At 62.3% G+C, this 16,093-nt stretch overlaps 1 protein-coding gene across 1 annotated transcript in view; it reads left to right on the top strand.

Moving 5' to 3' along the window:
- The window catches only part of PLEC (plectin), a 102,657-nt gene extending 92,717 nt beyond the window's left edge, over window positions 1-9,940 (top strand). The window contains exons 72-83 of the mRNA XM_064703233.1: window positions 784-909; window positions 1,709-1,852; window positions 4,106-4,294; window positions 4,836-4,950; window positions 5,024-5,190; window positions 6,134-6,296; window positions 6,368-6,522; window positions 6,605-6,679; window positions 7,723-7,840; window positions 8,366-8,550; window positions 8,627-8,747; window positions 9,298-9,940. Of these exons, the coding sequence (XP_064559303.1) occupies window positions 784-909; window positions 1,709-1,852; window positions 4,106-4,294; window positions 4,836-4,950; window positions 5,024-5,190; window positions 6,134-6,296; window positions 6,368-6,522; window positions 6,605-6,679; window positions 7,723-7,840; window positions 8,366-8,550; window positions 8,627-8,747; window positions 9,298-9,344 (1,605 nt within the window). The 3' untranslated portion in view covers window positions 9,345-9,940. The remainder of the gene's footprint in view (window positions 1-783; window positions 910-1,708; window positions 1,853-4,105; window positions 4,295-4,835; window positions 4,951-5,023; window positions 5,191-6,133; window positions 6,297-6,367; window positions 6,523-6,604; window positions 6,680-7,722; window positions 7,841-8,365; window positions 8,551-8,626; window positions 8,748-9,297) is intronic.
- Window positions 9,941-16,093: the final 6,153 nt, after the last annotated feature.

The raw sequence follows: 16,093 nt of genomic DNA, 5'->3' as shown, positions 1-16,093 counted from the left end.
GGGGGTGCTCAGTGGGGTGCTTGGCTGGTGGGTGGCTGCACTTCCAGGGTGCCCCATGGGGTGCCCAGCCGTGGTGGGTGGCTGCACATTTTGGGGGTGCTGTGTGGCATGCACAGCTGGTGGGTGGCTGCACATCTGAGGGAGTGCTTTGTGGAGTGGTGGGTGGCCATGCTTTGGGGGCAGTTTGGGTGGTGGGTGGCTGTGTTTTGGGAGGTTCTCCATGGGGTGCTTGGCTGGTGGGTGGCTGCAATTCCAGGGTGCTCCATGGGGTGCCCAGATGGTGGGTTGCTGCACATTTGAGGGTGTTTTTTGGGATGCCCAGGCACGGTGGGTGGCTGCACATTTGGGGAGGTCTCCCAGGCTGCCTGGGTGGTGTTGGAGCTGTGCCTTTGGGGTTCTCTGTGGGGTGCCCAGCTCAGGGAGTGGTGCTGCGTGGGGCTCTGAGGTTCTGTCGCAAGGTCCATGGCCAGGTGCCAGGCCAGGTGCCTCTTACAGGTGTGAATGTGTGCACAGTGCCCAGGGCAGGCAGCTGGGTGGCACAGAGTGGCACAGGGAGGCTCAGAGGAAATTGTGTCCCACTCTAGAGCTGGCTGTGGGGTCTCCCCTCGATCCCACTGTGGGGCTGGAGTGGGGCTGGCAGCAGCTCTCCCTGGGCACAGCATGCACCCAGTGCCTGTGCCAGCGGCTGGTCCATGCCCAGCAGGGCTCAGGGGCTGGCCAGGATGTTCAGGGGGTTTAGGGGCTGCAGGGTGGGTGCTGAGCAAGTCCCCACTGTGGTGGCAGGCGGAGGAGTTCCACACCCTGGTGCACTCCTTCCTGGGGCGCCTGACGGAGTCGGAGAAGACGCTCAAGTACGGAGTGTTCCCCGAGGAGGAGGCGGCCGTGCACGAGTGCCAGGCCCAACTGCAGGTGGGTGCCGGCCCCCATTGGCCCCCATTGGCCCCCATTGGCCCCCATTGGCCTCCATTGTCCTCCATTGGCCCCCATTGGCCCCCATTGGCCCCCATTGGCCTCCATTGGCCTCCATTGGCCCCCATTGGCCCCCATTGGCCTCCATTGGCCCCCATTGGCCCCCATTGGCCTCCATTGTCCTCCATTGGCCTCCATTGTCCTCCATTGGCCCCCATTGGCCCCCATTGGCCTCCATTGGCCCCCATTGGCCCCCAGCAGCCCCAGCTTTGCCCCAGGAGCTCCATCACTGGGTCAGCCAGCCCAGCTGGGCTGTGGGATCCCCACAGGGATGTTGGGTGCCTGTCACTATAGGACACGAAAGAACGTGAGCACACATCCCTGTTCTCAAGGTGAAGAAAAGGGAAGTTTATTTTCTGACTCCGTCATTTATAGTTTTCCAAGAGTGACAGTGGATTGGAGGGTGACAGTGACACCTCTCAAACCAACAGTCCATCAACTTTCTCCTCCTCCATGAAGGAATGCTAAACAATGAGTTATTTACAGCAAGTGTGTGAGAAAGTTTGCCGCAAGAATGTCAACACCAGAAGGCTTAGAAAATCTTAAAAAACCAGGGTGACAGGTGCCACCACTGAGAGATTTGGGATGTTGAGTCCCACCACACCAAAACTATGGGGTTTGGGGCCCCAAATGCCCTGAGGTGGGGAGATTTGGGTACCCAGCAATCCTGGTGGTGCAGGGGGGTGCGGTGGTGTCTGGAGGGCTGAGGCCTCACAGTGACATGTCCCTGTGCCCCCAGGAGCTGATGCAGTCCCTGCAGTGCCAGCAGCTGGAGCTGGAGTGCATCACCTCGCTGGGGGAGGAGATCCTCAGCACCTGCCACCCCGACTCCGTCATCACCATCAAATCGTGGGTCACGGTCGCCAAGAGCCGCTTCCAGGAGGTGAGACAGGGACCTCATCCCTGCCCGGGGGGGGAGAGTGGCACCCACACCTGGGGAAAGCATGGTCCTGTACCTGTCCCACACCTGGGGAAAGCACGGCCCCACACCTGGGGAAAGCATGGTCCTGTACCTGTCCCACACCTGGGGAAAGCATGGCCCCACATCTGTCCCACACCTGGGGAAAGCACGGCCCCACACCTGTCCCACACCTGGGGAAAGCACGGCCCCACACCTGTCCCAGTGCCCCGTACCTGTCCCACTGCCCTACACCTGGAGAAAGCATGGTCCCACACCTGTCCCACACCTGGAGAAAGCACGGTCCCACACCTGGGGAAAGCATGGCCCCACATCTGTCCCACACCTGGGGAAAGCACGGCCCCACACCTGGGGAAAGCACAGCTCCACACCTGTCCCATGGCCCCACACCTGTCCCACACCTGGGGAAAGCACAGCCCCCATACCTATCCCACTGCCCCACACCTGTCCCATTGCCCCACACCTGGGGAAAGCACGGCCCCACACCTGTCCCAGTCCTGGGAAAGCACAGCCCCCATACCTATCCCACTGCCCCACACCTGTTCCACTGCCCCACACCTGGGGAAAGCACAGCCCTACACCTGTCCCAGTGCCCCATACCTGTCCCAGTGCCCCACACCTGTCCCATTCCCCACACCTGTCCCAGTGCTCTATACCTGTCCCATTCCCTACACCTGTCCCACAGCCCCACACCTGTCCCAGTGCCTCACACCTGTCCCCCTGCCCCACGCCTCTCCCAGCACCAGGGACTGCCAGGTGCAGCCCCCCAACCAGAGCACTGCAGGATCTGGGGGTGCTCAGCCCTTGGGGGTCTTGGCCTTGCCAGTGTCACCCCATGGTCCTCCACCCTGTGGCCTCACGGGGTCACCTGGGGCCCCCACAGCCCCCTGGGAGGGGGTTGGCTCATTCCTGTGCAATGTGGCCACCGTAGAGCTGAGGCAGGGAAAGGTGGGAGCAGTGTCCTGGGACCCCCACCCCAGACCAGGCTCCACAGTGGCCCAGAGCCGCCCTGGGCTGCTCTGGATTTGCATGTGAGAGGCTCTGGCGCTCCTGGGACTGGTCTGGCCAGTTCAGCCGATCCCACACAAAGCCCTTATTGAGCAGAGAGAGCTGCAGGATCTGCTCTGGATCTGCCCTGGGGCTGCCCCCATCACCCCACGCACCCCAAAATGGGAGAGCAGCCGGCATGGCCACACAGCACAGGCCTGGGGACCCTTGGAATGTGGGGGGCTGCACCCCCGGGCCTGACCCAGCTGCCCAGCAGGAGCCTGGTGCTGCCCCATGTCCCTGCCCAGTGTCCCTGTCCCCATGTCCCACCCCTATATCCCAGCCCTATATCCCAGCCAGGGGATGTTGGGGTGCGCAGTGGGTGCCCTCCCCATGTCCGGTGTCCCATGTCCCAGCTGGGGGACCTTGGGGAGCACACTGGGGTGCCCTCCCCGTGTCCCCCTTGTCCCTGCCCTATATCCCAGCCCCATATCCAGCCCGAGGACCCTGAGGGGCGCACTGGGGTGCCCTCCCCATGTTCCCATGTCCCAGCCCCATGTCCCAGCCCCATGTCCCAGCCCCATGTCCCAGCCCCATATCCCTGCCCCATATCCCAGCCCCATATCCCAGCTGGGAGACCTCAGGGTGCGCAGTGGGGTGCCCTCCCAGTGTCCCCATATCCCTGCCCCATATCCCAGCCCTTTATCCCAGTCGGGGTCCTTGGGGTACACAGTGGGTGCCCTCCCCGTGTCCCCCGTGTCCCTGCCCCATGTCTCAGTCCCATGTCCCTGCCCAGTGTCCCTGCCCCATATCCCAGCCCCATATCCCAGCCCTATATCCCAGCCAGGTACCTCGAGGTGCACACTGGGGTGCCCTCCCAGTGTCCCTGCCCCATATCCCAGCCAGGGACTTTGGGGTGCACACTGGGGTGCCCCTCGTGTTCCCTGTGTCCCAGCCTCATATCCCAGCCCCATGTCCCAGCTGGGGACCTTGGGATGTGCACTGGGGTGCCCTCCTCGTGTTCCCTGTGTCCCTGCCCCGTGTCCCTACCCCGTATCCCAGCCCTGTATCCCAGCCCGGGGACCCTGGGGCGCACACTGGGTGCCCTCCCCGTGTCCCCCGTGTCGCTGCCCCATATCCCAGCCCTATATCCCATCTGGGGGACCCTGGGCTGCCCACTGGGGTCCCTCCTGGTGCCCCGCTCGCCCCACCGCCGCGGCCGCCCCGCAGGTGCTGAGCTGGGCGCAGCAGCAGGGCGAGCGGCTGCGGGCGCAGGCGGCGGCGCTGGCGGCCGAGCGGGAGGACACGGAGCAGCTGCTGGAGTGGATCACGGCGGCCGAGGAGGCGCTGGGGCTGCGCGACCAGGAGCCGCTGCCCGAGGAGGCCGAGCCGCTGGAGGAGCTCAGCGCGCAGCACGCGGTGAGGGACCCAAAACCGGCTGGCACGGGAGACAGCACCCGGCTGGCTGACACGAACCCCGCCTGTGCACACCGACCACCCTGGGCCAGCAGAGGGCCTGACCGAGGGGTTTGGGGGGCACAGGGCTCGGGGGGTGGTGCTGCTTTGGCATGGGGGACTGGGGATATGGGGGGCTGAGGAAGATGGGGGGCTGAGAATGTGGGAGGCTGTGGAATATGGGGGGGCTATGGAGCACGGGGGGGGCTGTGGAAGATGGGGGGCTGGGAAGCAGGGGGGACTGGGGGGCACGGGGAGGCTGTGGAATATGGGGGACTGTGGAGAATGGGGGCTGTGGAGCACGGGGGGGCTGTGGAATGTTTGGGGGCTATGGAATACGGGGGGCTATAGAATATGGGAGGCTCTGGAGCACGGGGGGCTGTGGAACACAGGGAACTGGGGGGCTCTGGAACACTTGGGGGGGTTGTGGAACATAAGGAACTGGGGGGCTCTGGAGCAAGGGGGGCTGCGCCAGCCCGCGCTCAGCACCAGCGCTCCTCCCCAGGTGTTCATGGAGGAGCTGAACCGCAAGCAGCCTGACGTGGAGAAGGTGACCAAGAGCTGCAAGCGGAAGCTGGCGGTGGATTTGGGCCCCCCGGCCACCCGCCGGCTGGCCACACGTAAGGAGCCCCATCATCGCCCCCCTCCCACGCCCCAGGACCCCCGGCCGCCCCCTGACCGCGCTGTCCGCAGGTCGCCGCAGCAGCGGGAAGGCGCAGGGCACGGCGGCGGCGCCGCTCGGGGCGCTGGAGCCCCAGACGCCGCTGATGGCGCAGCTCCTGCACCGCTGGCAGCAGCTCTGGCTGCTGGCCCTGGACCGGCAGTACCGGCTGGAGACGGCCCTGCAGCGCCTGCGGGAGGTACGGCTGGCACCGGGGGTCCCCCTGTCCTGGGGGTCCCGGGGAGCTCCTCTCATCTTCTGACCATGGCTCCCCCCCGGCCAAGTCAGATGGGGATGGGGTCAGCAGCTGCAGAGCCTGTTCCTGCAGGGGTCTGTCCCCTGCCCCTGTCCCTGCAGGGTCTGTCCCCTGCCCCTGTCCCTGCAGGGGTCTGTCCTCTGTTCCCTGTCCCTGTCCCTGCAGGGGTTTGTCCCCTGTCCCCTGTCCCTGTTCCTGCAGGGTCTGTCCCCTGTCCCCTGTCCCTGCAGGGTCTGTCCCCTGCCCCTGTCCCTGCCCCTGTCCCTGCAGGGGTCTGTCCCCTGTCCCTGTCCCTGTCCCTGTCCCTGTCCCTGTCCCTGTCCCTGCAGGGGTCTGTCCCCTGTCCTCTGTCCCTGTCCCTTCAGGGGTCTGTCCCCTGTCCCTGTCCCTGCAGGGTCTGTCCCCTGCCCCTGTCCCTGCAGGGGTCTGTCCCCTGTCCTCTGTCCCTGTCCCTGCAGGGGTCTGTCCCCTGTCCCTGTCCCTGCAGGGGTCTGTCCCCTGTCCTCTGTCCCTGTCCCTGCAGGGTCTGTCCCCTGCCCCTGTCCCTGCAGGGTCTGTGCCCTGTCCCCTGTCCTTGTCCCTGCAGGGTCTGTCCCCTGCCCCTGTCCCTGCAGGGTCTGTCCCCTGCCCCTGTCCCTGTCCCTCCCATGGGTGCACCCTGACATCCCAAAGGGGCTGCTGGAGCCCCCTGCACCACAGAGTGGGGGGTCCTGGGCAGAGACCCCCCCCTTGCAGCCACGCCAGGGCCAGGGCTGGGAGCAGGCAGGCTGTGGAGCTGAGGCTGCCCGTGGGCACAGCATCGTGAATCAGGCTGGGGCAAGGGGCATGAGGGGGGCATGAGAGGGGCGTGAGGGGGTCCTGCTCATCCCCTCCGTGCCCCTCCCAGCTGGAGGAGTTCGCGCACTTTGACTTTGGGGTCTGGAGGAAGCGCTACATGCAGTGGATCAGCCAGATGAAGTCGCGCGTCCTGGACGTGTTCCGCGGCATCGACAGGGACCAGGACGGGCGCATCAGCCAGCGCGAGTTCATCGAGAGCGTCCTGGCCTCCAGTGCGTGCTGTGGAGGGCTGGAGGGGGCTGAGGGGCTGGAATTGGGGGCTGATGGTCTCTGTCCCCCCCAGAGTTCCCCACCAACGTGCTGGAGATGAACGCCGTGGCCACCATCTTCGACATGAACGGCGACGGCTTCATCGACTACTACGAGTTCGTCAGCGCCCTGCACCCCAACCGGGACCCGCTGCGCCGCTCTGCTGATGCTGATCAGATCCAGGACGAGGTGTGGGGCCGGGCAGCGGGGCTGGGGGGCGGCTGGAAGGGTGGGGACCCCACCTGGGGCTGAGCTGAGCGTGCCCCCGCAGGTGAACCGGCAGGTGGCCCAGTGCAACTGCGCCAAGCGCTTCCAGGTGGAGCAGATCAGCGCCAACAGGTACCGGGTAAGTGCCAAGCTGGGCTCTGACACCTGTGCCAGCCCCGTGCCCTGTGCAGTGCCCGTGTGCCAGGACAGGGAGGGGCACATCCCCATACAGGGCTCCTGCAGTGCCCATGTGCCAGGGCAGGGAGAGGGCACATCCCCATACAGGGCTCCTGCAGTGCCCGTGTGCCAGGGCAGCGAGGGGGCACATCCCCATTCCCATACAGGGGTCCTGCAGTGGCCGTGTGCCAGGGCAGCGAGGGGGCACATCCCCATGCCCATACAGGGGTCCTGCAGTGCCCGTGTGCCAGGGCAGGGAGGGGGCACATCCCCATTCCCATACAGGGGTCCTGCAGTGCCCGTGTGCCAGGGCAGCGAGGGGGCACATCCCCGTGCCCATACAGGGGTCCTGCAGTGCCCGTGTGCCAGGGCAGCGAGGGGGCACATCCCCATGCCCGTGTGCCAGGGCAGGGAAGGGGCGCATCCCCGTGCAGGGCTCCTGCAGTGCCCGTGTGCCAGGGTGGGCAGCGGGCACATCCCCGTGCCCTGAGGAGCCCTGGCCCCTGTGGGAGGGTGTAGAATTTTCAGGCAACTCCAACAAGGGAAAAGACAAGAATCTTGATTCCATGTTTCAGAAGGCTGATTTATTATTTTACGATATATATTATATTAAAAGAAAATTGTATACTAAAACTATAGTAAAGAAAGAGAAAGGAGACATCGGAAGGCTAGAAAAGAATGGAATGAATAAAAAAATCTTGTGACTGCTCACGGCCTCGACACAGGTGCCTGTCATTGGTCATCAAGTAAAAACAATTTCACACCCTGGGTAAACAATTCTCCAAATCACATTCCCAAACAGCAAAACATGGAGAAGCCGAAGCTTCTCAGCTTCTCAGGAGAAAAGATCCTAACGAAAGGATTTTCCATAAAATATGTCGGTGACAGGAGGGCAGTGCTGGTGGGGCCGGAGGGGCGGCAGGGAGGAGCAGGTCTGGGTGCTGCCGCCTGCTCTGGCACCCCTTCCCCACGCGCAGCCCTGCCCCAGCGTCCCTCTCCCCGCAGTTCGGGGAGTCCCAGCAGCTGCGGATGGTGCGGATCCTGCGCAGCACCCTCATGGTGCGGGTGGGTGGCGGCTGGATCGCCCTCGACGAGTTCCTGGTGAAGAACGACCCCTGCAGAGGTGGGTGCGGGGGTCCCATACTGGGCTCTGGTGCGGTGGGGTCCCACGGGGGCCATGGGGGGCAGTGGAGGGTGTGACCGTGTTCACAGGGGTCCCAGGATGAGGGAAGAGACGAGGACCTGACTCCATGTTTCAGAAGGCTGATTTATTATTTTATGATATATATTACATTAAAACTATACTAAAAGAACAGAAGAAAAGGTTCTCATCAGAAGGCTGGTTAAGAATAGAAAAAGAAAGAATGATAACAAAAGCTTCTGTCTCGGACAGAGAGTGCAAGCCAGCTGACTGATTGGCCATTAATTACAAACAAGCACATGAGACCAATCACAGATGCACCTGTTGCATTCCACAGCAGCAGATAACCATTGTTCACATTTTGTTCCTGAGGCCTCACGGCTTCTCAGGAGGAAAAATCCTAAAGAAAGGGTTTTTCGTGAAAAATGTCTGCGACAGGGGGGCACAGCACTCCCCACGGTCTCGCACTGCTGGCACCCCATCGCTCACCCCCTCCGTTGTCCCCAGTGAAGGGAAGGACCAACCTGAAGATCAACGAGAAGTACCTGTCCTCGGACGTGTTCGGAGCCGCCGCCAGGTGCGCCGGGACCCAGTCGGCCGCCTCCTCCAAAGTGCTGTCCCCGAGCCGCTCCAACTCCAGCCTCAGCCTCTACAGCAGCGCCTCGGCCCCCAGCAGCCCCCTGGCCAGGAAGGTACGGACCCCGGTGCCTCCCCTGCAGTCCCGAGCCCCCCAACCCGGGCTCTGACCCTCATCCTCACCGTCCCCAGTCGGTGCTGCGGAGGACGCGCTCCGGGGACCGCTGTCCGCGCTCCCGGGGCTCGGGGCTGCCCGACGGAGCCGAGCTGCAGTTCAGCGCGGCTGAGGAGAGCCTGCCTGTGGCACCGCCAGGTTAGTGCCTTGGGGCTGGGGGGCACCGGGGAGCCGGGCTGTGGCACCCCCAGGCTGGGGGGCACTGGGGAGCCGGGTTGTGGCACCCCCAGGTGAGGGCTGGGGGGCACCGAGGAGCCCGGCTGTGACCCCCCCAGGCTGGGGGGCACTGGGGAGCAGGGCTGTGGCACCCCCAGGTGAGCGCTGTGGGGCTGGGGGGCACCGGGGAGCCGGGCTGTGGCACCCCCAAGCTGGGGGGCACCGGGGAGCCGGGCTGTGGCACCCCCAGGCTGGGGGGCACCGGGGAGCCGGGCTGTGGCACCCCCAAGCTGGGGGGCACCGGGGAGCCGGGCTGTGGCACCCCCAGGCTGGGGGGCACCGGGGAGCCGGGCTGTGGCACCCCCAGGTGAGCGCTGTGGGGCTGGGGGGCACCGGGGAGCCGGGCTGTGGCACCCCCAGGCTGGGGGGCACCGGGGAGCCTGGCTGGGTGCGCGCTGTGCTCAGAGCGGCGGGGCTGGAGCCGGGGCCGGCCGAGCTCCGCGCTCCATCCATCCCCTCCGTGCCCCCGCAGAGCCGCCCGAAGGGTCCCCTCCGGAGCGCTGCAGCCCCTGCCGCTGAGCCCCGCGCCCGCCCTGCGCCCAGCACCCTCGGCCGGCCCCACTCAGGACCCTCCTGCACGGGGCCGCGCCCCCCGCGGGTCTCCGGCCCGGCGCTGCGGCCCCCCGAGCGGGGCTGAGCTGGACGGCCGGCACCGACCGCGCCGCCGGGGCCCGTTCCAGAGGATATGCAAGCATCGCCTCCCGACGCCCAGCGAGCCCCCTGGCTCCGCTCCGAGCGCCCGGGGCTGCGGGACCAGCCGGGCACCCCCCGCCCTCCTCCCGTGCCGCCGGTACCCCCGGCACCGGGCATTGCTCACGGGGTGCCCACGGTGCCTCCCCCGCCCCGGCGGGAGGCGGCCGGGCTCGGTACCCGGCACCGGGAGCCCCCATTCTGGTGCTAACCCTCACTCCTCGGCCTTGGGGGTGCTCCGGCCGCCCCCTGCCCCGGGGTCCCGTCCCGTCCCGCCGGCGGCACCGGGGGCAGCGAGACCCCCGCCCCGCCGCCGCATGCCCGCGCCACCCCCGCTAACCGGAGAGCAGTAGAGCTGAATGTAACCCCGGCCGGGCGCGCCCGCCGCCACAATAAACTGTAGTGAGGTTCCTTTTTCTACCGGCGCCCCGTCTGTCCGTCCGTCCGTCCGCGCGGGGAGGGGCTCCGCGCCGTGCCTCGGCCGAAGGAGGGGTCCGTCGGTCTGTCTGTCCGTCTGCTAGGGGAGAGAGGCTGCAGTCTGTCTGGTTTGTGCGCTCACCCCACTGTCAGGATGGGGAGGTGCAGTCTGTCCATCTATCCATCTGACCAGGACAAGGGGCTGCAGTCCATCAGTCTGTCAGTCTGTCTGTATGTTCAGTACAAGGTGCTGCAGTCCGTCAGTCTGTCTGCCTGTCTGTCTGTCTGGACAAGGAGCTGCAGTCCGTCAGTCTGTCCATCTGACCAGGACAAGGAGCTGCAGTCCATCAGTCTGTCTATCTGGACAAGGGGCTGCAGTCCGTTAGTCTGTCCACTACTCACTCTGCCGTCAGGGCAGGCAGTGTCCCCTCACCACAGCAGGTGCCACCCGCGCGGTGTCACCTGGTGGCCGGGCAGGGCTGGGTGTGCCCCAGGCGCTGCAGCGGTGCCAGCACCGTGTCCCCTCCTTTCCACGGAAGGCATTGCTGCCATTCCTGGTGGCATTCCAGCTGGCACCAGCACCCACCGTGGGCAGTGCGGAGAGAGGGAAGATCCTGTCCCGGGTGCTGGCGGCTCTCTGAGGGCACTGGGAATGTCCCCATCCAGCAGGGTCCTGGCAGCTGTGCATCCACCCCCTGTGTGTCCCCATGTCCAGCAGGGTCCTGGCAGCTGTGCATCCATCCCCTGTGTGTCCCCATCCAGCAGGGTCCTGGCAGCTGTGCATCCATCCCCTATGTGTCCCCATGTCCAGCAGGGTCCTGGCAGCTGTGCATCCATCCCCTGTGTGTCCCCATGTCCAGCAGGGTCTTGGCAGCTGTGCATCCATCCCCTGTGTGTCCCCATGTCCAGCAGGGTCCTGGCAGCTGTGCATCCATCCCCTGTGTGTCCCCATGTCCAGCAGGGTCCTGGCAGCTGTGCCTTCGTCCCCTGTGTGTCTCCATGTCCAGCAGGGTCCTGGCAGCTGTGCATCCATCCCCTGTGTGTCCCCATGTCCAGCAGGGTCCTGGCAGCTGTGCATCCATCCCCTGTGTGTCCCCATGTTCAGCACGATCCTGGCAGCTGTGCCTCCATCCCCTGTGTCCATGTCCAGCAGGGTCCTGGCAGCTGTGCATCCATCCCCTGTGTGTCTCCATGTCCAGCAGGGTCCTGGCAGCTGTGCATCCATCCCCTGTGTGTCCAGCAGGGTCCTGGCAGCTGTGCATCCATCCCCTGTGTGTCCCCATCCAGCAGGGTCCTGGCAGCTGTGCATCCATCCCCTGTGTGTCCCCATGTCCAGCAGGGTCCTGGCAGCTGTGCGTCCATCCCCTGTGTGTCCCCATCCAGCACTATCCTGGCAGCTGTGCCCTCATCCCCTGTGTGTCCCCATCCAGCACGATCCTGGCAGCTGTGCATCCATCCCCTATGTGTCTCCATGTCCAGCAGGGTCCTGGCAGCTGTGCCTTCATCCCCTGTGTGTCCTCATCCAGCAGGGTCCTGGCAGCTGTGCCTCCATCCCCTGTGTGTCCTCATCCAGCAGGGTCCTGGCAGCTGTGCATCCATCCCCTGTGTGTCCCCATCCAGCACTATCCTGGCAGCTGTGCATCCATCCCCTGTGTGTCCATGTCCAGCAAGGTCCTGGCAGCTGTGCATCCATCCCCTGTGTGTCCCCATGTCCAGCAGGGTCCTGGCAGCTGTGCATCCATCCCCTGTGTGTCCATGTCCAGCAGGGTCCTGGCAGCTGTGCATCCATCCCCTGTGTGTCCATGTCCAGCAAGGTCCTGGCAGCTGTGCATCCATCCCCTGTGTGTCCCCATCCAGCACGGTCCTGGCAGCTGTGCATCCATCCCCTGTGTGTCCATGTTCAGCAGGGTCCTGGCAGCTGTGCATCCACCCCCTGTGTGTCCCCATGTCCAGCAGGGTCCTGGCAGCTGTGCATCCACCCCCTGTGTGTCTCCATGTCCAGCAGGGTCCTGGCAGCTGTGCCTTCATCCCTGTGTGTCCATGTCCAGCAAGGTCCTGGCAGCTGTGCGTCCATCCCTGTGTGTCCCCATGTCCAGCAGGGTCCTGGCAGCTGTGCATCCATCCCCTGTGTGTCCCCATGTTCAGCACGATCCTGGCAGCTGTGCATCCATCCCCTGTGTGTCCCCATGTCCAGCAGGGTCCTGGCAGCTGTGCATCCACCCCCTGTGTGTCCATGTTCAGCACGATCCTGGCAGCTGTGCATTCATCCCTGTGTGTCCATGTCCAGCAGGGTCCTGGCAGCTGTGCCTTCATCCCCTGTGTGTCCCCATCCAGCACTATCCTGGCAGCTGTGCATCCACCCCCTGTGTGTCCCCATGTCCAGCAGGGTCCTGGCAGCTGTGCATCCATCCCCTGTGTGTCCATGTCCAGCACGATCCTGGCAGCTGTTCATCCATCCCCTATGTGTCCCCATGTCCCCATCCAGCAGGGTCCTGGCAGCTGTGCCTTCATCCCCTGTGTGTCCCCATCCAGCACTATCCTGGCAGCTGTGCATCCATCCCCTGTGTGTCCATGTCCAGCAGGGTCCTGGCAGCTGTGCATTCATCCCCTGTGTGTCCCCATGTCCAGCAGGGTCCTGGCAGCTGTGCATCCATCCCCTGTGTGTCTCCATGTCCAGCAAGGTCCTGGCAGCTGTGCATCCATCCCCTGTGTGTCCTGTCCCCTTTGGGATGGGCCCAGCTGCCTGTTGGGGTGGGATGGGGTGTCTGGAGGCTCTGGTTGTGTCCCCACTCTGAGATGTGGGGGACACTTTGAGCATGGGGACTGTCCTCAGGCATTGCAGCACCACGACCTTGGCCTGGCGTCTCCCCAATTTACGGGAGTCTCAGACCCCACGCACTCTTTGATCCCCCACCAGCACTGCCTGGCTCTCCCTTCCCAATCCCCTTGGTCACCTGGCCATGCCCTCATGGCTTCCAGCTCTGTTTTTGCACTGTTTCATTCTAAAATCCTCTCTCCATTATTTATTTTCTGAATAAGCACGGAGCCAAAGTGTCCAGGAGTGGAACTGTGCCTGTGCTGGGCATGGAGAAGCCCCTGGCATGGGTCAGGACCCTTTGCCACAGCTCCCCAAGAGCAGGGCTGAGCCCAGGCTTCTCGGTGCCACATCTGCCAACACATCCTCGGCTGGAACTCCCAACACAAATTGAGTTGCACATTCCTGTGCCCATGGAAATATCACCCACATTCCTGTGCCCGTGGAAATCTCACCCACATTCCTGTGCCCATGGAAATCTCACCCACATTCCTGTGCCCATGGAAATCTCAGCCACATTCCTGTGCCCGTGGAAATCTCACCCACATTCCTGTCCACGTGGAAATTTCAGCCACATTCCTGTGCCCATGGAAATCTCAATCTCAGCCACATTCCTGTGCCCGTGGAAATCTCACGCACATTTCTGTGCCCGTGGAAATATCACCCACATTCCTGTGCCCGTGGAAATCTCACCCACATTTCTGTGCCCGTGGAAATTTCACCCACATTCCTGTGCCCATGGAAATCTCAATCTCAGCCACATTCCTGTGCCTGTGGAAATCTCAGCCACATTCCTGTCCACGTGGAAATTTCAGCCACATTCCTGTGCCCATGGAAATCTCAATCTCAGCCACATTCCTGTGCCCGTGGAAATCTCAATCTCACCCACATTCCTGTGCCGTGGAAATCTCAGCCACCACTCCCAGCTAGGGCTGGTTCCTGGCACCACTGGTTCCAGCCCCACGGCCGGTGCCAGGCGCATCCCCAGCCCCAGGCAGCGGCGCTGGCTCGGCAAGCACGGGCAGCAGGCGCGGCGTGGCGGGGCCCACACCAAACTGCTCGGTGTTTTCGCTGTGGCACAGCCCCAGGCAGGAGACACGAGCTGCTGTCAGCTGGCAGCGAGGCTGGCAGGGATTCCATGGACGGGCACACCCACACGGAGCACGGGAATGGGCACACGGGAACTTCACGGGAACTGCTTGGCAATTCAGTGTGCTCAGGGAGAGGGGATGTCCTGGGAGAGCCTCTGTAGCTCTCTGGGGTTGGTGCTGAGTATGAGGGATCGCAATGCCAGGGCAGCGGGGAGCGGGTGGGGAGTGGGGCTCCAGGTGGGACCATCAGTCCCATGGTGAGACCATCAGCCCCATAGTGGGACAATCAGCTCCATGTGGGGCCATCAACCCCACAGTGGAACCATCAGCCCCAGGTGAGACCATTAGTTCCAGATAGAATCATCAGCCCCAGGTAGGACCATCATCCCCATGGTGGGACCATCAAACCCAGACAGGACCATCAGCCCCAGGTGGGACCATCAGCCCCATGGTAGGACTATCAACCCCAGATGGAACCATCAGTCCCAGACAAGACCATCCTGCTCCATAGAAACCCCATCCTGCTCCATGCAAGCCTCCATCCTGCCCCACGGAAACCCCATCCTGCCCCACGGAAACCCCATCCTGCCCCATGAAAACTTCCATCCTGCCCCTTGAAATCCCATCCTGCCCCACAGAAACCCCATCCTGCCCCACAGAAACCCCATCCTGCCCCACAGAAACCACAATCCTGCCCCACGGAAACCCCATCCTGCCCCACGGAAACCACCATCCTGACCCACAGAAACCCTAATCTGCCCCATGGAAAACCATCCAGCCCCGCAGAAACCCCATCCAGCCCCACAGAAACCCCATCTTGCCCCCATTCTCAGTTCACTTGGAGAAAATTATTGTCTCTCCCGTTGGAGACAATAATTTTGAATCAAAGAAAGCACAGAGATAATCTCTCCCATTGGAGGGAATAATTCAGAGTCAAAGAAAGAGCAGAGATAATTTCTCCCATTGGAGACAATAATTTCGAGTCTAAAGAACAGAGATAATCTCTCTCACTGGATGGATTGGGGTGAGCCTGGGAACCTTAGAGAAGAAGACTTCAAACAATAGAGAAGAAGACTTCAAACAATTATTATCTCTCGTTGTGTACCCATTGTTTATATTTATGGCTCTCCACAGTGTGTTATTCGCAGTCGGTGTGAGATGTGCCTCCTTTGAGACCAATCGAGTCTCACCTCAGCGAGTCACACCATAAAAAGTTCCGCTACTCTCATTAAAAGCTTTCACCCTCTGATCCACCTGGAGCCTTTCTTTGCATCCCTGACTCAGCAGCGTCAGCCTCGAGGGGTGGGGAGGGTGGGGAGGGTGGCTGCTCACAGCCGAGCTGGCCTGGCCCCCAGCGCTGCCACCAGAGCCCCCCAGAGCCCCCCAGAAATGGGGTCTGTGCACTCTGCTGCTTGTCCTGGGGCTGGCCGTGAGCCTGGACTGACAGCACTGGGACAGATGGACACAGCACAGGAGGTGGCAGTGTTTGAGGATGGGGGAATAGATGAGAATCTTGACTCTGTGTTTCAGAAGGCTGACACTATATATTACATTACATTACATTACATTAAAATATATAATATTATATAATGTAATATAATATAATGCAATGTAATATATTGTAATACAATGTAATTATATTGTAATATAATGTAATATATTACACTATATTACAATGTAATGTAATATAATGTAATATTATATGTATATAATATTATATGTAATATAATGTAATATTTAGTATAGCATATTCCATCACATATGCTATACTAAAACTATACTAAAGAAAAAAGAAAATATTTCATCAGAAAATATCACATCTGGCTGTGATTGGCCATTCATTAAAAACAATTCTCATGCAACAAATTAAAGAGGCACCTGTTGGTAAACCACCTCCAGACCACATTCCATCAGACAGTTATTGTTTATATTTATTTTTCTGAGGCTTCTCAGCTCCTCAGGAGAAAAACCCTAGCGGAAGGGTTTTTAAATAATAAAATATATCAGTGACACCAGGGGTCTTGTGCTGCCTGCTGGGCACCCACCCTGGCATGTGGCATGGCACCCCCCCTGGCATGGCACCCCTCTTGGCATGGCACCCCCCTTGGTATGGCAACTGTGCCAGTGAGCCTATGGCACCCACTGTGGCATGGCATCCACCTTGGCATGGCACCCACCCTGGCATGGCAACTGTGCCAGTGAGCCCATGGCACCCACACTGGCATGGCACCCACCTTGGCATGGCAACTGTGCCA

This window comes from Zonotrichia leucophrys, chromosome 2, assembly GCF_028769735.1.
Source record: "Zonotrichia leucophrys gambelii isolate GWCS_2022_RI chromosome 2, RI_Zleu_2.0, whole genome shotgun sequence".
NCBI classification, from domain to species: Eukaryota; Metazoa; Chordata; class Aves; order Passeriformes; family Passerellidae; genus Zonotrichia; species Zonotrichia leucophrys.
Note: the sequence above shows the minus strand (reverse complement) of the source record. Positions and strands in the feature narration are given on the sequence as shown.